Source organism: Lepidochelys kempii, chromosome 8 (assembly GCF_965140265.1).
Source record: "Lepidochelys kempii isolate rLepKem1 chromosome 8, rLepKem1.hap2, whole genome shotgun sequence".
In the NCBI taxonomy this organism is placed as follows: Eukaryota; Metazoa; Chordata; order Testudines; family Cheloniidae; genus Lepidochelys; species Lepidochelys kempii.
Window position 1 is genome coordinate 38,905,998 of NC_133263.1, and position 24,949 is coordinate 38,930,946.

Sequence of the window (24,949 nt, forward strand, 5' to 3'; positions counted from 1 at the left end):
CACTGGAAACCGTGCTGACTCCTGATGTTTATTTCAACTAGGAAACCTGTTCTGCAGCCTGGTTACAGCCCCCCCCAGTCCCCCCCCCCCCCCCCGGCCTGCCATACTGTGCATTTTCAACAGGCAGCTGGGGTGATTTCTCTTAGTAACATTATGACACAGAAGTGGGTTGGTAGGTCACTAGCAATGACTTGATGACTGAGGAGACAGATTGCTGTGTCCTCAGTGAATGCTCTATTTAAAGTGATACAGAAAAAACATACAGTACTTAAAACTGCAAAGTCCCCTCCCGCAGCCAGTCTGTCGCCAGATGAAATGAAGTGAATCAGCACAGAGAAAATTCCCCACCCTCACCGTGGAATGAAATAAGAATCAAACTGCACGCAGTTATCTCATCTGCAGTCAAATCCGAGAACATGTCTAAAGTGTTTAGTTCACCCATGCATACTTTGAAGCACCCTGAAGGATGTGTTAATGAACTAGTGCAGTGTTTCCCAAATTTGGGATGCCACTTGTTCAGGGAAAGCCCCTGGCGGGCTGGGCCAGTTTGTTTACCTGCCGCGTCCGCAGGTTCGGCCAATCGCAGCTCCCACTGGCCGCGGTTCACTGTGCCCGGCCAATGGGGGCTACGGGAAGTGGCACGGGCCGAGGGACATACTGGTCGCTGCTTCCCGCAGCCCCCATTGGCCGGACACAGCGAACCGCGGCCAGTGGGAGCTGCGATCAGCCAAACCTGCGAACACAGCAGGTAAACAAACTGGCCCAGCCCACCATGGGCTTTCCCTGAACAAGCAGCATCCCAAGTTTGGGAAACATTGAATTAGTGTATTAATTGTTGTTGAGATTAACAATTACAGGTCTCTGGGTACATTTTAAAACAATGAGAAGGCAGAAGATGTTTAAACACTCTCCATGGGGTGAACTATAAAACCAAGGAATAAATAGTATCAGAGGGTAGTTAGTCTGGATCTGTAAAAGCAGCAGAGAGTCCTGTGGTACCTTGTAGACTAACGGACGAATTGGAGCATAAGTTTTCGTGGGTGAATACATGTATGCGTCTGAAGAAGTGGGTATTCACCCACGAAAGCTTATGCTCCAATACGTCTGTTAGTCTATAAGGTGCCACAGGACTCTTTGCTGCTTTTAAGGAATAAATAGTTAGCTTTGTGGATTAGCAATAAATATAATTAAAATGTATATGCTCCCTGCCCCTATATAGACTCTTAAAAGCAATCCTACCCAATTTCAGGAATCAGTTCTAAAGAGAAATGTAGCCAAGTATCCCAAGACTATATAATCCAGCTGGGAAATCATAAACCTTTAGAGAGGCTGACCAATTTCACTCCAGAGTCCAAAATGGCATTTCCGTGCAGCATGGTTTTCTACTTTACAAAGCCCTGTGAGCTTCCACTAGCAGTTCTTGTGCACTGTCCCTTGGGCCCTTACACTGTGTTCCTCTGACACCTCAAGCCTCTTCTCCTTTTACTTCTAAAAATCAACAAGAAAACCCATTGTTTAGAATGCTACAAATGAGACCCTATTTGGTTCAGTGCAAATATGTCCCATTGTTGTGGTACTGTATTACAGGGGAGCAGGGAATCCACAAGTAGGAGCTGGCTGGGTGCCAGCATTAAGGTCTCCATCACCAGCTGATCGTCTTCAGTAGCAGAACACAGATCATTTGCACAATTTTTTTTAAAAAAGCAAGGCAAATATTTTAAATTAAAAGAAGATTAAAAATACAATTTGAAAGAAAGATTAAAGAAGAAAGGAGAACAATGAGGGTAAAATTCTGGGCAGGACACTCATATAGTGCTCAGTCTTGCTCTATCACCCCCACTGATCTCTAGTCTCCAGATCAGATATATGCTATTGAATGCAAGGTCAGTAGTTCCCATGCATGATTTATTTAAGGATAAGCACCTAATACTACTGGGTTGGGTGATAGTAGACCCATTATTAACCCAGTGACTTCAGCAGTAATCAGGAGAGAGTCAGGGAAGTGGTGTGGCTGTGCTGATTCTATCCCTAGGAGGTTTCTCACCCCAAAACTGATAAAGTATGTCCATCTTGCATGTGATTCCTGAGCTAGGGGGAAGATTGAGCTAGTGCAAAGGTACAGATTGCCTTACTGCTCCAAGGTGTTCTTGAGCTAACAGAATTCTTCTCCATGGGGCATTGGAGTCACCAGCATCAGTGATTATCCATCTTTTTCATTCTGCAGACTATTTTGTTAGAAAAAAACTTTCCCCCTAAATACCCAGTCCCCCAGTGCATAGATCTCAGAATTTTCCGTGGCTAATCAGAAAGGATTCCACAAACAAATGATGGTCCATGGGCCACTTTTTGAGAACCTCTGATCTCGATCACTTCTGATAGGTAACTTCAGTGTCCATGCGCATGGTGACTCCTGTGAATTAGCCACTCCTTGAACTATTACACGAATTCCCGGCTTGCCCAAGTCCTCTCTATGCTCTGTGACTCACAGCCTGCATTACAGAAGTTCTTCCCCCTTTTCTCCCTTCCATGTCTCTCTCCTGCATTCTCTTCACGTCAGCATTACAGCATGAGAGGAGTGCCCTGCTTTGCTCCTGTAATATCAGCACTACAGGAACCTTCTACTTATCTACCTCCCTCCTATGCTCTGCTCCCCAGCTTAGAATTGCAGCACAGAACCATGACAGAAGCTACTGCAGCTGTATTTACCACATTATGCTAAACTCCCCCAGACCACTCAGTACTGCTGCATTATAGGAATTTCCTATTACCCCACATATTTTACTCTCCACATTAGACCCATGCTACAGCAATACTGGGGCCAGGGTTAAAGTGGTTAGAAAGAACTGCTACATATGACATTACCCAGTGATGGAATTTTCTTAGTGCATAATAGTTATGGCTTGAGTAGTTGGTTTAAATACCTTTATAATGCTCTGGTTTCTCTGGATGGGGAAGGAAAGTATTTTGAATATTAGGTGGCAGATGTATACCAAGGTGAAAGGTACTGAAATTGTCAGGCAGGGATCAAAGTGTGACTACGTTAGCCCCTTGAGGCTAGCTAGTCATGGGTCTAGAGCAGCCATGCAGCAAAGACTGAGGTGCCAATACCAGACTGGCAGATGGTAGGAGTACCAAACCTAAGAGTTCAGCAGTAAGATCAGATAAGCCCATAGGATTTCTTTCCATCACCTTCCTAGTGCGCTGTCCTGAACATGTAAATGACAGCACCATTACTAGCAGCAGCGTGTCCTGAACAGAAACAGGGTTGGGATGATCAGATGCTGCACTCCCCATTTAATCATGGAGCACCAAATAACTGTTGCAACTCCAGGAACTGACCTGCCCCTCTCTTTTGAGAGTGATTTTTTGGAGTCGGAGAAGTAAGGATTTTAACTGTTGATAGGAGTTCTCTTGCTTTCCCACCGCCCTGGCCCTGTGCCCTGCTCCCCATTCTTAGATATGCACTACTGGCACTGCTGCTTTCCCCCTATGCCTTCTGTGCTCTATTCCTGACACCCATGCCACAGCAAGTCTTATGCTGCTCTGATAAATTATCTTTCTGTAATAGAAGGCTCTGATATTTTGGTTTAGAAAGTTACCTCTGTTTAGCCAAAGAAACTCATTTTACTGTCAGTGTAGTGGCTCATCAGTAGTAATTCATTTGTGTTCCCATTCTGTTCCCATGTTGTAATCACCCCCTTTGTGCCAAGAGCCTTTGAACAGATCTGCTCCTTCATTCTCTTATGAAACATTACAGTTTTGCACAATCTAAGGATGATCTTGTGACTGAAGCTCTGGACTAGCACTCAGGAGATCTGGCTTCACTGCCTGACTCTCCCACTGACTCCCGTGTGACATTGTCTTGCTTGTCTGTGTAGATTGCAAGCTCTTTGGGACAGGGACTGTCTCTCACTATATGTCTGTGGAGCGCCTGGCACAAAAGGCCCCAATCTTGGTTGATGCCTGAAGGCTCTATTGTAATAGGAATAATTAATAATAAGTTGAAAATTTACCCGTGTAGATATTAATGGTCTTCCCTCCTGTGCCCTGTGCAGAAGCAGCTGATGGGAACTCTACTCTGGGAGGAGGAGCCGGCACTATGGGCCTCAGCACCAGGTATGGCCCCCAGTTCACACTGCAGCACGTCCCTGACTACAGGCAAAATGTGTACATCCCCGGCAGCACTGCCACCCTCTCCAACTCCTCAGGTAAACGAGATGGGAAGAGCTCAGGCTCTTCAGGTGGAAACAAGAAGAAGTCTGGGAAGAAGGAGAAGAAGTAGAATTGGCAGACCATCAGCAGCTTAGACCTACAGGGCAGACCCCTCCAGCACTCCCCCAAATCACAGCCTAGGATAGAGGATGAATGTGAATTTTGTGATGAAAAAGCAGGAAACACTACGAATGTATGTCATCATCAGAGCTAGGAGTAGGGGCTCCTACTATTAGTCCTCATGATGAAAAATAATTGGAAACAAAACAAAACAAAAAAACAAGTGCCCTGTTAATACTAACTAATATTTTATACTATCACTTGGGTAATTTAATGTGCAAGGATGTAAAATCTTTTAAACATGTCTTTGGATTTGGTTTGCTCCAGAATGGTCCAAGAAAGCCATGAGGCTTGTTCTTGGCTTTGCCCAGTGTAAATAATTGTAACATGGATTTTTTTTTATTTATATACTTTAGATCATTTTCAAAAAAAAAAAGTTCCCCAAATTAGAACCCATGTTCCAGATTTTGATATTTAATTTTCCATTAGTGAATCTGACCCTGAGGAACCTTGAAATGGATTCCTAGTTACGAAGTTGGTAGGGAGTGCTTCAGTTCCTGTTTACCTGTTGTCCTAAAAGAAATAAGTGTTTACACTGCATGAGCCGATGGGAATAAGGCTAAGATGCATTTTAAACATTAATTTTTTTTAAGTGTGACCAGTGATGGCCTGAAATATGAAACAAAAATCATGATGTCTGAGAGACAGGGAATGCATTCAATCTGCAGTGGAAAAGATCTAAGTGCAGAGCATGCCACTAGCATTATTGAGCTATACAAAACCTGTCCATATTGATTTAGAGGCCTCTAAAGAACAAATTCATCTCCTCAATTCTTTGCAGTAAATATTTATATGTACAGTTAATGTTTTCCTGGAACTCAAGTTAAGAAAGTCTAAGTCCCCTGCTGTGAGAACAAGGAGCTGCAGCTCCTTAAAGCAATGAAAGGCTAAGCTAAGCAAGGAATGATATTATCAGAGAATAAACTCTGATCTATTTGTATGGAATAGAGACTGAATGCTTCACATTTCTGCACATTGAACTGCATGCAAAATACTCACCTCACATCTACAGTAGGACAGCGAACTCTTCCAGATCTAGGGAAGTCATCATTGCATGCATGTACAGCATGGTGTAAATACACTGTGAGATAAGTGAGTCTCAGTGCCGGCCAAGCAGTGTCTCTCTGGGAGTGGGGTTCAGTAATAAGTGGCACAATGTGTTATAAAGAGTCACTGCTCTGGCCAAGAGCAGTGATGAGATTTGCACATTCCATGTCTATGCAGAGCAGCCAAGGACAGCCTTTGTTCATTAGCCTTCAGAACTGGATACTCAGTAACTGACAGTTGATTTGATGGGACCAAGGGACCATACTCACAAATAAGGGATCCAAGAACTGGAGCTGAGCACATGCCACTGACTGCAAAGCCAGTGGGCCTGAGAGCTGCTCTGGAGATGCTCACAGGAGGGCCCAGGTCAGTCAGGTGACCAAGAGGAAGGATACTGCCAGACCACACGCTCATTCCAGTCCAAACTGTAGCTGTACACAAGCTATTAGATGTGACTCAAAATCCACTGGATTTAGTCAGAAATATGGACAAGACTTTGCCTTGTTTTTGGTACCACTGGTATTGGGATTTTTACCACATTGATAGAATAAGATTGTCAGGAAGAAGGGTCTCTCCACTATGTGCCCTTTGTAACTATGTACTCTGCTCACTGTTGGTCCAGACACAGCAAAGAGAGAGCGTGCAGTGTGCCCTTAGCATCAAGTCAGCTTGGCATCGAGTCTCCACAAGCACCTACTCAGTGAGGAAGGCTGTATTGAACCCTTAAGCCCCTCTTTAGCTAGAGAAGGGGGATGCCCTTTACACTGGGCCAGCTTCCTATATCAAAGTAAGTGGAACAGACCTGGGAAGGCAAAGGCAAAGATACAGGGATAGCTATGCCAGGATTGTTTTAATTTGTAATGAATAACTCATCTGAGAAGATCCAGCCTTCTGTGATCACTCAGACTAAACTTTCTCCAAGCAGCCAGGGTGCTTGCCTGGCCTGATGCAGCACAGCGTCCGGCAGTATTCACCAGAGCATTGTGCACTAACTGATGCCTCGTTAGCCAATTGCTATCTCCTTGTGTCTAGAGAAACAGGACTTGTCTATGCGAAGAACTTGTCTGTGTATGATTTTTGTACTGATCCCAGTCACCCTCTACGGTGGCTGCACTAGAAACAGTTTACACAGTTAGTAAGGCTTATACAAACTAATGTAGTTATTATGTGACCCTTCTAGAAGTACTGTAGATGAATTGTAGTGTTTATATTTCCTTTTAATCAGCAATCTGAGTTAGTGTAGAGAGTGTTTTGTACTAGTGGTGTGTTACTTTTATCTCAGTAAATAACTTGTGGACATCAGTATTTTCAATTTCTCTTTATCTTCTTTCTGTGTGATCTGTGCTCTAAGTGTATGTGAAATGAAACACACTCGTCCTTTCAATGTGTCTAATATTGAATTATACTTATATATTATATAAATGCTTATATCCTCTTATATCCATATAGACCAATGTTCAATGTGCTACACGCAAGTTTTATACTCTAATATTTATATTGCTTTTTTTCTTTGGGAAAAAATAATAAAATGGTTTCTTCTGAACTGATTGTAAAGTTGTTCCTAAGAGAGTCTGTCTGCCTGTCTGCATGGCTTTCTATGTGACTGCTGTGTCTAGGCTGCAGACTTAGATGACTAGCATAGGTATAGTAAATTATCATTCAACCTTCAGAAAGTGATACAGAGGCTCATGCTGCAGGGTTTATTCCCATGTAATGTAGTGAAAACTGTGAATTATCCCTTGAGCACCAGTGCTTGGTCTCCTGGCCTCTGTGGCCCCTGGCAAAGCATGGCTAGGAAGGATGCAGGCAGCCCCCTGAGGGGAATCCATGGCGTGAAGGGAGTAACAGCATTCTAAGTACTGCAAACTTAGGGCTAGTCCACACTGGCAGTGTGGCTGTGTAGTCGCAGCAGAGCGCCGGGAGAGAGCTCTCCCAGCTCTCTAAAAAAACCACCTCCACAAGGGGCATAGCTCCCAGTGCTGGAAGCACGACTCCCAGCGCTGGTACACTGTCTACACTGGTGCTTTGCTGCGCTCAGAGGAGTGTTTTTTCACACCCCTGAGCGAGAAAGTTGCAGCACTGTAAAGTGCCAGTGTAGACAAGCCCTCAATCTGCATACGCTTGCTCCTGTTTGGGGTTAAGTAGCAGAGCCCACACAGAAGTCTCTGCAGGCTTGTGGAGAAGAGAGAGTGTGCCATAGAGCTGGCAGTGGAGAGGAGTATGGGCACATACATTCCACAGATGGGAAATCGCTTATGTTTTAAGGCCAGGGAATTGAGAGATTAGAAGAGAAATGTCCCTGTTTTCTGTCCCCACCTCTCCAATCATTCTGACAGGGCCCAGTGCTCCCGCACCAACCCCACAGTCATCCGTGACAGCGCCCATTGCTACCCCACCACCTCTACCACCAGCAGTGAAAAGGCCCAGTGCTATTTCACCAACCCTCTCCCGTCACTGACAGGGCCCAGCATTCGCCCACCACCCCATATACATCAGTGACAAGGCCCAACATCCCCCACTCCCCTCCCCCATCACTGACAGAGCCCAGCATTCCCCCAGCCCCTTCCCCCTCCTCCACCACTGATGGGGTGCTGTTCTCCCCCCATCACTGACAGAGCCCTACACTTCTGCTCCCCCAACATGGCGAGGGCTCAGCACCCCCCTACTCTGTTAATGAAAGACCCTGCACTCCCTTTCTGCCCTCTCTGACAGGCGTCAGTGCTCCCCATCCCCTATCACTAACAGGGAGCTGTACTCCCTCCTCCCCATACCCATCCTTGAAAGCATCCTCTGCCCACCACCCCCATCACTGTCAGGGGGCTTTTCTCCCCCACCCCTCATCAGTGACATGACATGGCCCAGCCTTTCCCTTCCTCATCTGTCATGGGGTACTTTTCTCTCCCCACACCCCCATCACCGAAAGGACCCAACCATCCCCATCCATTTCCCCTCTCAGTCACAGGGTGATTTTCTCTCCCCCTCCCTCATCACTGACAGGACCCAGCCCTCCCCCTCCCCCGTTAATGAAGGACCCAGTGCTCACTTTTACCCATCTCTGACAGGCCCCAATGCTCTCCCTCCCCTCTCACTGGCAGGTTGCTTGTTTCTCCCCTTCCTCCACCACTAACAGGGATCTCATCTCCGCACCTCCAATCACAGAGGGGCCCAGCGCGCCCCATCCCTCATCAGTCACAGGATCCGTCACAGGATCCACTGAGCCCCTCCCCGCCCCCCAGTCACTGACACACTGCTATTCTCCCCGCCCCCATCAGTGGCGGAGCACAGCACTCCCCCTCCCCCATCACTGACAGGACTTACACTCCCCTCTCCCCCATTACTGGCAGGATGCTGTTTTCCCTCAGCCCCTCCACATGTATGACAGAGTTCTGCCGCCCCCCCGCCCGCCCCATCACGGCTAGGCGCTGTTACAAGCCCCCCCCACACACACACACACTGTTCCCCGCCTCTGTCCCTAAGGCGCAGGGGCCTTGACACCAGCTGCACCTGGCTGCAGCACAGGCCGGGGAGGGGGGACCCCCTGCAGCAGGACCCCTCGCGGAGTGAGCCCTTCATGTGGGTGCAAGGAAAGAGCCCTCCGGCCCTGCCCTTGTGCCACCGCTATGTCCGGGCAGGCTGAACGCGCGGGAGCAGGTGCATGGGAGCGGGCTGCTGCTGCAGCTTGCCGGGGGCTGCGTGTGAGGGGGCGCCCAGGGCCCGGATTAGGCCGCAGCGCTTAGGGCAGCCGGGGCGCTAGAGCTGAGTCGCTCGCTGCAGATGTGCGCAGCGAAGCCGAGGGTGGGGGAGGGGAACCTGAGCCTCAAAGCTCCGGCTGCTCACAGGCGCCAGCCTGAAGCACGGAGGCGAGTGAGTGCGGCTGGGCTGCAGGGACGGGAGGACTCGGTCGATAACTCATGGCTGAGCTAGAGCTAGAGCAGAATTAACGTCAGAGGCGAGTCTGCGTCGTGGCGGCCATTTAAACTCAGAGGCACAGCAATGAGCTGGTGCCAGGCTTACGGGGGGAGTAACTATTAAAAAGGGCGCCGGTCCCCAGAAGACCCTTCCCTGCCACAGATAAACCTGCGGGGGCGGTGGAGAAGGTGGGGTTGGGCTCAAGCTGAAAGACCCAGATCCTCAAAAGTATGTGGGAACCTAATTCCCATTTATTTCATTGCCCTGTAAGAGCCTAAGTGCCTGTGAGGCTCTGGACCAAAGTCCCCACGTGCCTGGATCTACCCTCAAAGGCACCGTAGGTGAAATAAAGGTAACGTGAGGGGCACAGGACCCCACCCACACCTGTGCCCCTAAGGCACTGACTGTAACAGTGTCTAACTCCAGAGCACACCAGGGACATTTCACAGGCGATCAGGGCTGGCATTAGACCCCCCTCCACCAGCAGAAACTAAGAGGTGTGCCTCCTGCCCCACCTCCCCTTCTGGCTCCTACATTTCTGAAGCACTGAGCACCCTCGCGCCCCTGTAGCTTGGGGCCCCAGCCAATTGCCCCAGTTGCTACACCCTAGCTCATAAACCCTCTGAGAACATCTGGGTGGGATGGGCTGTTAGCACCCCTGGGTGGCTGGCTCCTTTCACAGCCTATCACCAAGCTGGAGGGGGAGCTCCCCGAATTAGGGCCTGGCCTGGCCACAGGGGGACAGTCTCTGACGGGCTAGCTGGGGGGAGAAAGGAAGCCCCCAAGAAATGTCAGGCTCTTTCTCTTCTGCTATCTCAAGTGTGCCATCTTGCCCTGGCTGGCAGCCCCTTTCCTGTGTCTGAGTGCGCCTGTCCCTCTGAGCTCAGGAATCCTGGTTTGTACTCAGCGCACTGGGCTCGCTGGGCACCGGGCTGGTGGGAGTGGCGGATGGTGACGGTCATTGCCGGCATTGTGTCGTGGCTGCCCTGGCTCTGACTCTGCCCAGCTACTGCAGAATGGTGTAAGCAGTTGCGAAATGCCGATGGTGCTACAATTTAAAGCCAGAAGGCGCAGGCTCCATTTGTCCTCAGCTGATCTCGCTGGTTTCTTTCCTTAGCCGTTTATATGTGTAACCCTTCTGCCCGTCAGAGTTGGCAGCAACAAGGGCTGGGTTCAATATCTAGGGGATCCATTCCAATAACACAATGCAAACCGGCTCGAGCCCCCACCCAGTGACCTGGGACAAATATATACCACCCCCGCTGGGCGCCTCCAAGAGGCAATACTTCCCCTCTCGCAAGCACATAGTCTGAGTGTAGTAAAAAGCCTTTTAATAATAGAGAGAAACAATGTGGCATTATGTTGGGGAAACACCACCAACAGGATTCATAACACAACCCATGAGCAAAAAAAACCCACCCCAAGCAAATTGGGACAGGCCCCTTTCCCTTTGGTTCTTGAGTCCAGCAACCCCAAATCACCCAAAGTCCCAAAAATCCAATGACCCAAAAGTCTCTGTCCCTGGTCAGGGCAGCCCCAGAGTTCGAAAGTTTATCTGCAGAGCTTTACCTCCCAACCTGGGTGGAGATGGGAGGGGGGTAAGAGGCACCTTACATGATCTGAAGCTGACCACCCCACAGCTCCATAACCCTTCACTTTGCTCCGCCAGCCGCCCCACGAACACAGCTGCCCCACAAACTCCTTCACTCAGCTCCGCATCCCACCATCCCACGAACTGCTCCACATCCCACCAGCAGCTCCCGCCCTCCGAACTGCTCCACCAGCCTGTCCACAAGGCACTCCAGCCCTCCCGCAAACTGCTCCACAATATATCTTCAGGCTCCCCCCCTACTTAACACAATGCTCAGTGATTTCAGCTCTTAGTCAGTTCAGCTCTTTGGTGAATTCAGCTTGTAGTAGGGGAGCCTCAGTGCTGGTGCACCATTAGCCCCAAGTGAGCTCAGCAGCCTGTAACTAGACTCCTAATGGAATCAAAATTAGCTCTGATATTCCACAGTGGAGAGAGGAGGAAGTGCAATTAGCATGTAAGACCCTCACCAAGAGGCCCATACCACCAAGTATTAATGCTTGTCCCCAGCCTCTCTCAATTCACAGTTTTAAAACCCATGAATCTTGCCTAGCGAGTGCTACTTAGTTGATGGTGAGTCCCTCCATCATAACAAAAGGCCAAGTACAGTTCCAAGCACAGTTCCCATAATCAGGGTAATAACAATTTATTCTTCCTGCCCCAATAACAGAGACACTGGGGGTCCCACAGCGCCAAAGTGACCATTTGGGCAGCTATGGTCTCATTCTAGGTGGGGTGGGTGTGCCTATGCAAATAAGATCAGCCCCTGAAGTTCTTTTCCACAACTTGCCACACCTCACCACCAGATGTCAGGGTGGAGCTCATCCTGACACTGCTTACATACCGGTCACCCACCCCCGACTTCTCTCCCCGGCTGCGCCTGTATAGCCCCTCTGCGCCATGGCCCTGCCCTCTTGCTCTGCTTTGGCCTCAGATTTGCGGTTGCTCCATAACAAGCTCTAAATCGCACTGATGCAGGGGGATTGGCTTCTCCCAGCTAAAGGTCAAGGGAGCTGATTGTGTCCAGCCAGAGACCCGAGAGTTTAGAGGAACGGGGACATTTTCCGTCTTCTGCACGCTGCAATTTTGTCTCTCCGCACAAACACCCCCCCCACACACACACACACACACTTCAACGGAGTCCAGCTATGGTCTCCTGGCCTGTCACGTGTCTGTGGGGCAATGGGCAGTCTGACATGGGGACTCAGCAGGCTGGTGTCTGGAGTCCCTGGGGGGGGGGGGGGTGTCTTTACTCCTCGCTGAATTCCGTCAGGGGCTGGACGAGGCCTTTTGCCGCCATTTGGTCTCCCAGGTGCTGTGAGACGGGCTCTGCAGCCCCTCCCCGTTTCACACTCCCACTGGGCTCGCTGCGGCTGCCTGCCCCTCGTGCGGCTCCCCGGGGCCTGGGCAGTAAATGGAACGTCGATACTGGTTCACTCCACTGACCGGCCTTGAATGTGCCACTCGCCTCCAGTCCCTTTAAGTCCCGTTTAAAAATCTCCTGCCATTTAATCTGCATCATTTCCTATCGATCCCGGCAGTGCTGCGCTGACTAATGACATCTTATTTAATTGTACAGGAGCTCAGCCTTCCCTCAGCTGGAGTCAGCCCTCGGTGGCAGATCTCCGCGCAGGGGGTGGGTGCGTTAGGAACAAGACACATTATGCTACACAGACATCATCAAAGCTTACACTTCCACAACCCCTGTCGCTCTCCAAATTTTGGCACACTATAGAGACCCCCCGAAATGCAGCCAGGTCTGGCTTGGCAGGCACGGGCTTGTTGGCCCAGGACAAGCAGGAAGGCCTGCTATTTTAGGAATGGGGTTCTGGGGGGTCTGTGAGGCCCAGGAACAGCAGCCAGAACTTATGGGTGTAGAACATGGTCAGCAAGCCATCCAGTAACCTGCCTGGACCAATGGCACATACCGGGTAGACGTCTGATTTCAGGGGTGGAGGGTTGAGGCGCTGCTGAGAGCTGTAAACCCGTCTGGCAACTGCTCCTAGGATCATGCAACCCTTCAAACTATATTTTAGGGCCACCGCTTTTGCCTTCCCCCTCAAAACTATTGTTGTCTGACCCCTCACACTTCGCTCTTCTTGGTCTAGTGCCTTTAGCAGCCCAAGTTGTGACGCAGCAGGGAGGGGGGAGTGTTGACCTGGGGATGTGGCAGGGGAGCTTCACTGGGAATGGGAGACCTGAGAGCCTGTAACCTGAGCCAGGAGGGGGAGGGGGAGGTAACACCTCTGCCTGGGAATGTGGACAGAGGCTGCAAGAGAGAGCCTGCTGGGGGGGGGGGAGGGATTAGTTTTCAGTTTGGTGCTGGGTGGTGGAATGCAGGGAACCCCAGGGCTGGGGTCTCAGCTTCCTGCCCCCCAGAAGGACTTGACTGAGGGGTCCTGGTTGTACCCACAAGCTCTGTTTTAGACTGTGTTCCTGTTGTCCAATAAACCTTCCATTTTACTGGCTGTCTGAGAATCACAGTGAATCCCAGGAAGAGGGGTGCAGGCCCCGGACTCCCCCACACTCCCTGACACAAGTAAAACAGGGCTCTGCGCCTTCTGCCTGGGACACCACGCAAAAGAGCCAGGAAAGAAAAAACATAGTGTGACTCAGAGAAGCTTATTACCGGATAATGGTCACGACCACAAAGGCAGCAAAAGGAAAACACATCACCCAGCTTTGGCTGTGGCTGAGACAGACCGGGAGGGAATGTAGGACACTAAGCAGAGGTGGCAGGGGTTGGAAAAGGGAGCAGGAAAAACATGAGGACGAATGAGCGCAGGCTGCTGCGTCCCTTGTCTCCAGGCAGAGGAGAAGGTGCTGAAGAAAGGCTGAGCTCATGGTTTAATCAGGTAGTGCGGAAGCGGAGAAGGGAAGTGTTAGAAAAACAGTCAGAAATATCACGCTGCCTTGGAGCTTGCAGGGTCGAGATGAACTCATTCGGGAAGCTGCGGTTTGCCGGGGTTGCTATTCCGAGGTGTCTCTTGGATACACACCTTCACATTTCCGCACATTCCTAGTGAGAAAACCCAGGCCTCGGCAACAGGGTCACATGCCTGACTGCTCCCCGCGATCACAGCTGGGCCCCTGCGTGACAGCTCAGCTCAGTACCCTGGCGCCTCTCCTTTGTCAGAGGGCAATCCGGACTGTGCGTGGCAGGCGGGTCTGCCGCTCAAAGGGTTATTTCGGCCTAATTAAAAGGCTGCTGGCATGAGTCTGAGAGAAGCATAATTACTGTGCACCCCAGAGAACTCCGAGTAATACATATTTCGTGTGCGATGGGCTGTGGCTGCCGGGCCCAGCTATGTGTGACTGGGAGGGGAGCTGGAAGCCCTCCAGCGAGTATTTCTGGAACCTTTGTTCCAGAGCCCAGACTGTCTCCCTGAGAGGGGCTGTTTGTGGCGAAAAGATTTCTCTCCACTTCTCGCTTTTAAACCATCGTTGTCATAGCAACAAAATCTTCCACTCTCCAGTGCCAATGACTGCCTAGAAAAACGTGGGCATCTCTGAGACAGGGCTATCGCCTCCCCTCCCCCGCAGCAGAGCCAAGAATGGGGCTGTCTCTGTTGGTTGGAATTTGTGTTTTTGTGGAAGTGTGAGTGTGCGCGTGCAGGGCAGGGATCGCAGGAGAGCAGAACTGAGCAGGACCCTTGGGGAACAGCTGAGCAGGACATGCGGGCACTAGGTCCATAGGGCAACGCTTGTTCCTGGGATTCCTGCGGAGAGAACATTTCAGCAGCCGGCTGCAGACCTAAGGCGCAGGCGAGGCTCTGTGGAGGCGGTGCAGAAAAGGGAGATTCTGAAAAAAAACGCTCCGGCTGTGACAGGAAAAGCAAACGGGGGAGGGGAAGATCAGGGTTCCATTCGCGCTCGGCTGGCGGCACTTGGGTTTGAGACATGAGGCTCCGGATCATGGGCTTACCTGCATCTCAAGTGGGGAGCTGCGAGCGCAGCTGCCATGAATTAACCATGGGGATGCCGCAATCCCTGAAGGCAGCAACGGCCTCTGTCTCCATGCAGAAAAGGGGGGATGGGTGGAGCGCATCCACTCTGAATGGCTCTCTGTGCTTGCAGGAGGCGGGGGGACATGTACAGAAAGAGAGACCCAGAGGTGCCAGCGGCAACCGGGGAGGGGAGCGCAGAGAGGCTGCTGTTACATTTCCCTTTGAAAAGAAAAACACAGAGCCCGTGTCTGGCCGGGAGCACCGTGCGTCCATACTTTCCTGATGGGATCATCCCGCAGCCTCTGCCATGGGAGGCAGCAAACTCGTGACAGCCCTCGGCTAAACTCACCCACCAACTGCTGAAAAACGGGCCATTCCCACTGCGGGCCAGTGCAATTTAGATCAAAGATGCTTTTGTCTGCCAGGACCCGAGTACCCCCTACCCACCCAAGCTACTGAAAGAAAGAGGAATTCCTTTAAGATCCACCAGCCAGGCCGCGCAGGGGCCAGCCCCTTGAGCCCAGATGGGGGGAAGGGTTCTGTCCTTTCTCCGAAAAACAGGTGGTGTCTTCCCTTATGCCCAATAGCTCAGTGGTTAGCGCGCTAACCAGCAGGCCAAGGCGTATCCAGGATTCGGTGTGTTTCCAACTCTCCTAAAGAAGCTGTTCAACTTTGTATAAAATACTTCAATGTTCATTGGGTCTGGGAGAGCGCACAAGAGGAATCCAGGGCATAATCCAGTGCCAGGACACTCCTCTGGGATCCAAGTCCCTGCCAAGGAGTATTTAAGTATTTTTATCAAGCACCTTCAACAATAGAGATAGAGAAAAAGTGGGGGTTTTGCCCGCAATCTTATGCCCAAATAAATCTGTTAGTCTTTAAGGTGCCACAGGACTCCTCCTTGTTTTTGTGGATACAGACTAACATGGTTACCCCTGTGAGAGATAGAGAAAGCTCTGCTCCAGCATACCCCCTAGGTCGGTGGTTAGTGAATTCTTGTGGGAGGCCTGGGGTCAAGTCCCTACTCTACATTAGACAAAGGGCATAGGAATCTGGCTGAGGGCTCCAACTACTGGACTATTGGGTACAATGGGGATTAGGGTCTCTGCCTCTTTCCTGCACCCCATCTGGTAGGTGCACTGAGAACCCGAGGGGATTGGGCCTCACAGGGGCGGCAGGTAGTGGAATTGTTTGAGGAGCCCACCAGGGCCTAGGCATGAGCTAGGCACCGCAGCTGGGAGGGAGGTGGCTCTGCCCATACCCACCAGGAGTAATTTAAGCACCATAGGGACTTTACAAGTGGAAACTGAGGCACCTAAAGGATTTAGGTACCTAGAGGATTTAGGCACCTGCAGGGTTAGGCAGCAGCTAAGCAGGGGGTTGAGAATCTAAATGTTGGATTTAGGCACCTAAAGTGGCAGTTAGACCCCTAAATCCCTTGCGAGTATAGCCCTTATTGTCTCCTCTCTGCCTCAAGGAGCTGCAGACGGGGGGGAACGGTTAAACCCCGGAAACTGTGACAACAGCTGGCAAACAGGTAGCACAATCCCAACCCTAACGCTGCTGGCGGACTGGGAAGCAGGAATGGCGCCGGACAGAGGTCTGGCCCCCTACCGGAGGTGCTCGCCAGCAGTCCCCGCTGTGTGTGCCTGACATCAGGAAATCCCGGCTCTCCCACCGACTCCCAGGGGCTTGGCCGAGTCACTGCGGCGACAGTGTCAGTAAATCGCACCCCCTCCCCGCTGGAAGGGGCTGGCAGTTGGACAGTTACGGGGCTGTGGGACGGGCGGGGGCTATACAGCGCCTCCTGGGGCACGTGAGAGGCACAAACCAAAGCAGCCCGCGGGGCAGAGTGGAGCGACCGCAGCACAGCCCCGCTCCCTCTGGGCAAGGCCGGGCCAGGCTAGCCGGCGCCGAGCGGCTGCTCCGAGCAGCCCACAGAGTCGCTCTGTGCCGGGAAGCAGCGTGACTCAGGCGCACCAAGAGCGTGTATGGCAGGAGCAGAGCCACCGACCCAGGACTCCAGTCCGCGCCCGCAGCGCCCTGTGCCGGAGCCCAGGCCTGTTGAGCAGGGCGCTGCGGCGGGGATGGGGGCAGAGCCGCCCTCCACCCCGTATGCTCCAACTGGGGCTCCGCTCCTCCCGCCCAGCCCCCTTCCCCGCTGGAGTCACGGTTGGTTTAGTTCCTAAAGCTCCGGCGAGCACCGCTGCAATGAGAGCGGGAAGCCCGGAGACGGCAGTTCGCGCGGGCCTGCAGTATTCTGGGGCTCGCTGAAAGGGAAAGCGAGGGGGAGACTCCAGGAGCAGCCGAGACACCGCCCCGCCCCCGAGCGAGCGACCGACCGACAGACCAGGCTCGCTGCTCTGGAAGCCTTGGAGATGGACAAATCCTTCACTCCCCCCCAACCCCGGCACACAGGTGCGCACACCACACCCCGACACTGCATGGCTGCACCCCCAGCTCACACTCCCCCCGACATCGCCCCACCCAGACGCAGGCTGCTGTCCGTCCACACCCAGCCCATCTAGCAGGCTCAGGCACGCCCCTCCGCCATAGACACACTGACACAGACTCGTCCCCACCCCCACATGAACACACCTGCCCCTCCCTCCACATACACGCTCTGTGCGGACATCAGTGCCCTTCTCCCACCGCCCCTACCCCCGCCCGCACCTGCGCTGAGTTGTGCATACACAATCACCGACGGCAAATCTCGACGCGGGGGGCGATACTCGCTGCTGGCAGGAGGATGCCCCGGTGCTGGGGTATGGGCAACGCGGCTAGGCACAAAGCCCTGGCTGTGTCCAGAGCCGCCCAGGGAGATCAGAGCCGGGTGATTTGTTCTGCGGGGCCACCAGGTTAATCGGCTCCAGACTGCCCGGGGAACCGTAGAAAGTCCCTGGGGCTGCGGTGGGTCAGACTAGGGGCGGCCGGGACACTGAAGACAAACTCTGGAAAATATTTGCTGTACTCCTGTCCCGGCTCTGTGCTGCCCACCTCCCCAAGGACCCGGCCTTGGCGGGACGGAGCCAGCTGGAGTGAATTCGGAGGGCAGGTTCAAAGCGATCCCTGCTGCGCACATGGGGGGAGGGGAGTAATTAAACGCTTCTGCTGGTAATGAGAAACAGTCGTGTGGGAGATCAAAGGGCCTGGACCCGCTGGACTCGTGTCTCCCAGGCTCTACAGGGACTAGGGGGCACTCTGGCGAGGCAGTGTCCCGGGCGGGCCTGCAGGGAGCCGGTCTGCCCAAGGGCAGCCGTGCCCGCCCGCCCGCGCAGGCAGATTCCGTTCAGCCGGGCTGGGGTGTGACTCCGGAGCTTTCCAGGCACCCAGCTCAGCGCTCTGCCGAGAGGTGATGAAAACCGAAGCGATCTTCTCCCTGGTTGGGGGAGGAGAAGGCAGCTCTCATACGGGCCAGTCTGCCTGCTGGGAGCTGCACCAGCCGCGGCCAGAGCCAGAGGCTCCCGTGGCCTGCAAACCCTTTTCCCTTCCCCAGTTCCTTCCTGCCTGCCTCTCCCGCTCTCTGAGCAGTGGTGTTGCAGCACCCCAGGCCTTGAAGTAGTAATAACAAACACCACATACATGGTTTCTATCATCAGCACCCCTGTCTCTGACTGACCCGGGGTGGGGAGTTGGAGCCGGCGCAAACAACGCAGGGAGATACAACAAGGTCGCCTGCTCCTGTAAGGCTTGACACCCTCCCTCCAACGGGGCTGGGCTCTCAGGGGCCAGGAATATAGAGGCGGATCCTGGGGAGCTGGAGATCCCAGAATTGTCGTTTATGTGGGTGTGACCGTTAGGATCGGGTCCTGTTTCTCCCACTTCCCCTCCCCTCTCCGGGACCTGCAGCGTTCCTCTGGCCCCAGAGTACTGCTCCTCCCCCGGGCCCTTCATTGCCCAGGAGTCAGCAATATCTCCCTCCCCTCTTCCTCCTCCCTGCAAGACTTCGCGGATGCCCATTGTTCCCCCTCCCCCTTCTATTTCCCTATTTAGCAAGGTAAAACTAATCTCAGCTTCCCCCGAATTCGGGCGGAGCCCCCGGGCCTTCTCCTGTGGCTCTGGGATTCAGCAAATCTGATGAGCCCAACTCAATGCAGCAAAGCCAAGTGTCTGCAGAGAATTCACTCCCTAAATAAATCTGATGTCTGGAGTGTCTGGGGCTGTGGCTGGAGTGTGCATTTGGGTCCAGTTGTTTAATTGAAAAGGAGCTGGAAGCAGGTATTGGCCTGGCTCGCAATGGATTTTGCCGTGGTAGTTTCAGGTGTTAAAGTAACCTCTGGGTGATATTTTACTCCTGAGGCCATTCTGTGCCAAAAAATTAAAAATTCTCCACCAAAAATTTAAAAATGCTGCACACAATATTTTCAAATCCTGCAAATGTTATTTGGGTGAGACTGCACCCAAACCTGACACAGCACAAGGACCGGGCCTGCCCCAGAAACACACCAGGGCCCTGCCCCTCTGTGCCAGGGGCACCAGGTGTGGGCAGGCAAGCTCAGCAAGGCAGAATCCAAGCGTGGAGGGGCTTAGGGTGGGGGGATCCAGGAGTGGGATGAGAGGTGTCTGTGTGGGGCAATCTGGGTGCAGGCAGCTCAGTGGGGGATCTGGATGCACAGGGGCTTGTTGGGGGGTTCTGGGTGCAATAGTAATGGGACTGTGCAGGGGCGGTCCAGGTAAAGGTGGTTGAGGCTCAGCAGGGGGTGTGTGTCTGGGTGTGGGAGGGATAGAGCTTGGCAGGGGGGTCTGGGTGTGGAGGATTCAGTGCGGGGTTCCAGATGCTGGGGGAGTGGGACTCAGTGGTGTGGGGATCTGTGTGCATCTGGTTGGGGCTTGGTAGGGTGGGGATCCAGGTGTGGGTGGCTTGTCAGTGTGGTTTTGGGTGTGGGGGTGACACTTGGTGGGAGGGTCTGGGTGCATGGGGTTTGGGTAGATAGGGGAGCAGCTCACTGTACAGTGATTCCTCCCCCTGCAGCTGAGGAGCAATGGGTGCAGGAAGTGTGGTGGGTGGGGAGAGCTTGCAGAGCTTCCAACAGCTGGGGGAGAAATCTGGGGGTGGGTCTGACATGGCCCTGGATACCATGCAGGGGAAGAGGAAGTCCCGTCCTCTCCAGCCCAGCCGGGACTAGCAGCTGAGCCGGGCACAGGGTAGGAGACACCAGCCCGGTCTTCTCCAGTCCCTCCCCCTGCCCCACACTGATTTACCTCTCTGAAGGCTGCCCTGGGCACCTGAAACATACTACTGGGGAGGGTCAGCCAGGTCCCCTGATTCCCCAAGCTGGGATGATGTGGGATGTGCCTGTATCTGATGTGTGTGCGTTTGGGGTGGGGGGTGTTTCTGGGCAGTGAGTTATGTTCCTTTGTAAGGTGTGTGCAGGGTATGTTGGAGAGCTAGGAGTGCATGTCCTAGTGAATGGCAGGCATGTGCCTAGAGGGGTGAATGGTCTGCACTGGGACAGGGTTGTGGGTATAGGACAGGCGCATGGGAGATGCAGTGTGCACAGGGGAATGGGAAATGTGAACCTGGAGTGTGTTGGGTAGAGATTTTCTGTATCATGGTGCTGTGTTGGCTGGGGAGTGAATGGGAGAAGGGGTGTGTATATGTGGGTGCATCTGGCCCCTGGTATGGCAAATATAGGGCCCATCTTTAAAAAACGGAAGAAGGAGAACCTGGAGAACTACAGTCTCGCCTCAGTTCCTGGAAACATCATGGGCAGGTCCTCAAGGAAACCATTTTGAAGCGCTCAGAGGAGAGGAAGGTGATCAGGAACAGTCAACATGGATTCACCAAGGGCAAGTCATGCCTGTCCAACCTGATTGCCTTCTAGGATGAGATAACTGGCTCCGTGGATATGCGGAAAGCAGTGGACGTGATATATTTGGACTTCAGCAAAGCTTTTGATACAGTCTCCCACAGTATTCTTGCCAGGAAGTTAAAAAGTATGGGTTGGATGAATGGACTATAAGGTGGATAGAAAAGCTGGCTAGATTGTTGGGCTCAACGGGTAGTGATCAACGGTTCAATGTCTAGTTGGCAGCCGGTATCAAGCAGAGTGCCCCAGGAGTTGGTCCTGGGGCCAGTTTTGTTCAACATCTTTATTAATGATCTGGATGATGGGATGGATTGCAGCCTCAGCAAGTTCGCAGGTGACACTAAGTTGGAGGGAAAGGTAGATATGCTGGAGGGTAGGGATAGGGTCCAGAGTGACCTAGACAAATTGGAGCATTGAGCCAAAAGAAATCTGATGAGGTTCAACAGGGACAAGTGCAGAGTCCTGCACTTAGGATGGAAGAATCTCATACACTGCTACGGGCTGGAGACCGACTAAATAAGCAGCAGTTCTGCAGAAAAGGACTTGGGGATTACAGTGGATGAGAAGCTGGATATGAGTCAGCAGTGTGCCCTTGTTGTCAAGAAGGCTAACGGCATGTTGGGCTGCATTAGTAGGTGCACTGCCAGCAGATCGAGGGAAGTGATTATTCCCCTCTATTCGGCACTGGTGAGGCCACATCTGGAGTATTGTATTTTGGTCCCCCCACTACAGAAGGGACGTGGACAAATAGGACAGAGTCCAGTGGAGGGCAACAAAAATGATCAGGGGACTGGAGCACATGAGTTACGAAGAGAGGCTGAGGGAACTGGGTTTGTTTAGTCTGCAGAAAAGAAGAGTGAGGGGGGATTTGATAACAGCCTTCAACTATCTGAAGGGGGGTTCAAAAGAGGATGGAACTCAGCTTTTTCTCAGTGGTGGCAGATGACAGAACAAGAAGCAATGGTCTCAAGTTGCAGTTGGGGAGGTCTAGGTTGGATATTAGGAAACTCTATTTCACTAGGAGGGTAGTGAAGCACTGGAATGCGTTACCTAGGGAAGTGGCGGAATCTCTGTCCTTAGAGGTTTTTAAGGCCCGGCCTGACAAAGCCCTGGCTGGGATGATTTAGTTGGTGTTGGTCCTGGTTTGAGCAGGGGGTTGGACTAGGTGACCTCCTGAGGTCTCTTCCAACCTTACTATTCTATGATTCTATGTCTCACTCCCCAACCATGGGGAGTAGGAACAAAGAGGCTGTCTCTGGCGGCGAGGCCAGCAGCTGGCCTGTGTGCAGATGTGGGTCAGATTTCAGGAAACCATGAAATCTCCCTCTGCTCTCAGCCTGAGCTGTGCATTACAGCTTCATGGCGGGCAGAGGGGAGGTGGGCCTCCAGGGAGGAGAGCTCTCCGTGGCTCACCAGGCGCCCAAACTCCCATCAGTCATTCAGGAGACCTGCCAGTGCGATGTGAGAGCTGGCCCTAAAGTGGGGATGCGGGGAGGGGAAGACCTCTACATCCCCAACCTAGCTCCTCCGCACTCCCCTGCCCTTTCTCCTCCTCATGGTGCCCCCCCTTCTGCTTCCATCCAAAGGGGGAGGGGAGCACAACACGCAGTGATGTGTCTCATAATTTAAGAGCTCTGTGCTTCTCCCGCCAGAAGGGAAACCCCACAGAGTTCCAAGCCCAGCAGGGGCAGTGCAGGCAGCTCTCCCTCCTGGCCAAGCAATCGACAGCCCCAGAGCTTGGGGTCTAATGGGGGGGGGGTGTCAGGAGGCCCCTGCTGCAGGGAGGGAGCTGGGGAAATGGTGCCCCTAGGCCAGGGGTTCTCAGCCTTTTCTGAATCAGGCCCATCTTCCTACTTTTTTTTTTTAACTTGGATCCACCACCACCCCCTTACAATAGCCAGAAGCACACTGCCTGACACATGGGGTGGCATCAGGGCTCAAATTCAACCCCCACCCCATGAGGGGCAGGTATGTATACAGGTGCCTTCAAGATAAAGATGCAGATTAGGGGGCCCCTCAGGACAGAAGTGGTGGTGCAGGTGCATGTGGGCAGCTTGTGGGGTGCAGGACAAACTCTTGTTTTGTAACTGAGTAGTAGGTGAGTTGGCCACAGGGTCCTTTACCCTCCAGCAGGGCTGAATTGCCCCCCTCCCCTCAAAACCCTGTAAATAAGCAGAACCCATCACTGCAGGAGCTGTCTCAGCTCCAAAGGGCTGCCTCTGTGCAGAAGAAAGTTCCAGCAGTCATGAATGCTCCTATTCACCCATCTCACAATATGAGGAACAAGGGAATGTCCAATTACATTAAAGAAGCAACAAGTTTAAAATATAAGACTTAAAAAACCCGCAGTAAATTATCCCATGGAATTCACTGCCACAAGATTCTGTTGAAACAGTGCTACTGGATTCACAAGGCTTAAAATATCTGGAAGATGCATGAATCACAGGGTGAAATCAATGGCCTGTGTTATGCAGGATTGAATTAAATTATGCAGATTAAATTATCATAGTAATTATCCCTTCTGGCTTTAACCTCTATGAATTTTTATTTCAGCAAAGTCAGAGCTTGCCACGTGAGCTTCTTCACAGCAGTGCCCTGACTACAACACTGTCATGAGAAGGACTCTAAAATGCAGCACGCCTCCCTAATAATTCATGCAGCTTGTCCGGACCTCAGGATATTTGAAATGAATTTAGTTCTGGTGAAAGGGGTTAGATTCATGGTGTCCAAGGCCAGAAGGGCCCATTGTGATCATCTAGTCTGACCTCCTGGCCAGAGAAGGCCACAGAACTTCATCAAAATAATCCCTAGAGCAGATCTTTTAGAAAAACACCCAATTTTGATTTTAAAATTGTCAGTGATAGACAATCCTCCCCCACCCTTGATAAATTGTTCCAATGGTTAATTACTCTCATGGTTAAAAGTTTACTCCTTATTTCCAGTCTGAAGTTGTCTAGCTTCAACTTCCAGCCATTGGATCATATTAGATCTTTCTCAGCTAGATTGAAGATCCCATTATCAAATATTTGTATGTTCCATGTATGTACCTATAGACTGAAATCAAGTAATCCCTTTACCTCAGGGGATCTCAAACTGGGGGTTGGGACCCTTCAGGGGGGTCATGAGGTTATTATGTGGGGGATCGTGAACTGTCAGTCTCCACCCCAAACCCGGCTATGACTCCAGTATTTATAATGGTGTTAAATATATAAAAAAGTGTTTTTAATTTATAAGGAGGGAGGTGGCACTCAGAGGTTGCTATGTGAAAGGGGTCATGTAGCCAGACAGCCAGCCCCCCCCCCCCTCAGACCAGCATTGCTGGAAACACAGGAGGAAGCAGGAACAGGGCACTTAACATATATTCCAGCACAGCCTTTGAAGCTGTGAAAGCACAGGTGTGCTGCTACAATGTGCCTCTGGGAACAGATACAACGATTAAGCTCACAGCAGGCAGAGGCCCTGTGACAGACATGGCTGTTAGCCCCTACTAAATAGCGTGATGCACACACACCAACATCCTAGTTGGGAAAATATTTACCCTGATAAAAGAAATGTCCAGTCGTCGACACTTATTGTTTCTCTCCTTTGCAAGTGTAAACTACTCTTGCGAAAGCTGGCGTCACCCCGACAGACCAGCCTCAATTTGGCATAAGAAAGGAGAAAGAGAATAAAGGAGTACAGAGGTATAAGTAGGGGACCTACAGCACCATGATTTTTGAGTGCTTTCACTATCTATCTGCTGGTCAGATAAGTGACAGCCTCCCAAGGCTTCTGCAGCTAAGAGGGTCCCTACGCCTTGTCCCTTATTCGTCTTTCCACGGAATTGAGTGACCGATCCTGGCTTGGCACCGCTGGAATCGAGAGATGCAAGGAGGGTAAGAAGCACCCACACCTGATCTCCTATCTTTAGTGTACACATATTTTGAAATAGAGCTCTATACTTTGTTTTCTTTCTTTGGGATTGTGGCTTCAGTTTTGTAACTTGTTTGTGTGTGTAACATCTCTACATTTAAATAAGTAGGCACTAGCAATTTTGTAACCACATGATTAGAATCTAGCTTAATAAATTTTTGGTAACCATTTATGCATAAGCCTGACTTGTTTTCTCTGGTTTACTGTAAAGCAGCCAACACAATTAAAGAACCTCAGCCGTTTTGGCTCTAAAGCCTGGCCATTAGGTGAGAGTACTAAGAGCCTAGCGTTGAGTTGTGCCGCCTCCACGGGGCAAACTCTTGGGGCACCTGTCAGTCAATCCTGGCTGCCCGCTGCGAAGGAGCTCTGAGCTCTAGCAGTTAAAGTCACGGGTGTGGAGAGGC

General features: G+C 51.9%; 1 protein-coding gene across 37 annotated transcripts in view; it reads left to right on the forward strand.

Annotated features, from left to right (window-relative positions):
* The window catches only part of LOC140915802 (protocadherin gamma-C5-like), a 384,766-nt gene extending 377,844 nt beyond the window's left edge, over positions 1–6,922 (forward strand). For all 37 annotated transcript variants that reach the window (XM_073356153.1, XM_073356112.1, XM_073356114.1 and 34 more), the window contains one exon: positions 4,056–6,922. In XM_073356153.1, coding sequence (XP_073212254.1) covers positions 4,056–4,282 — 227 coding nt within the window. In that variant the 3' untranslated portion in view covers positions 4,283–6,922. The remainder of the gene's footprint in view (positions 1–4,055) is intronic.
* Positions 6,923–24,949: the final 18,027 nt, after the last annotated feature.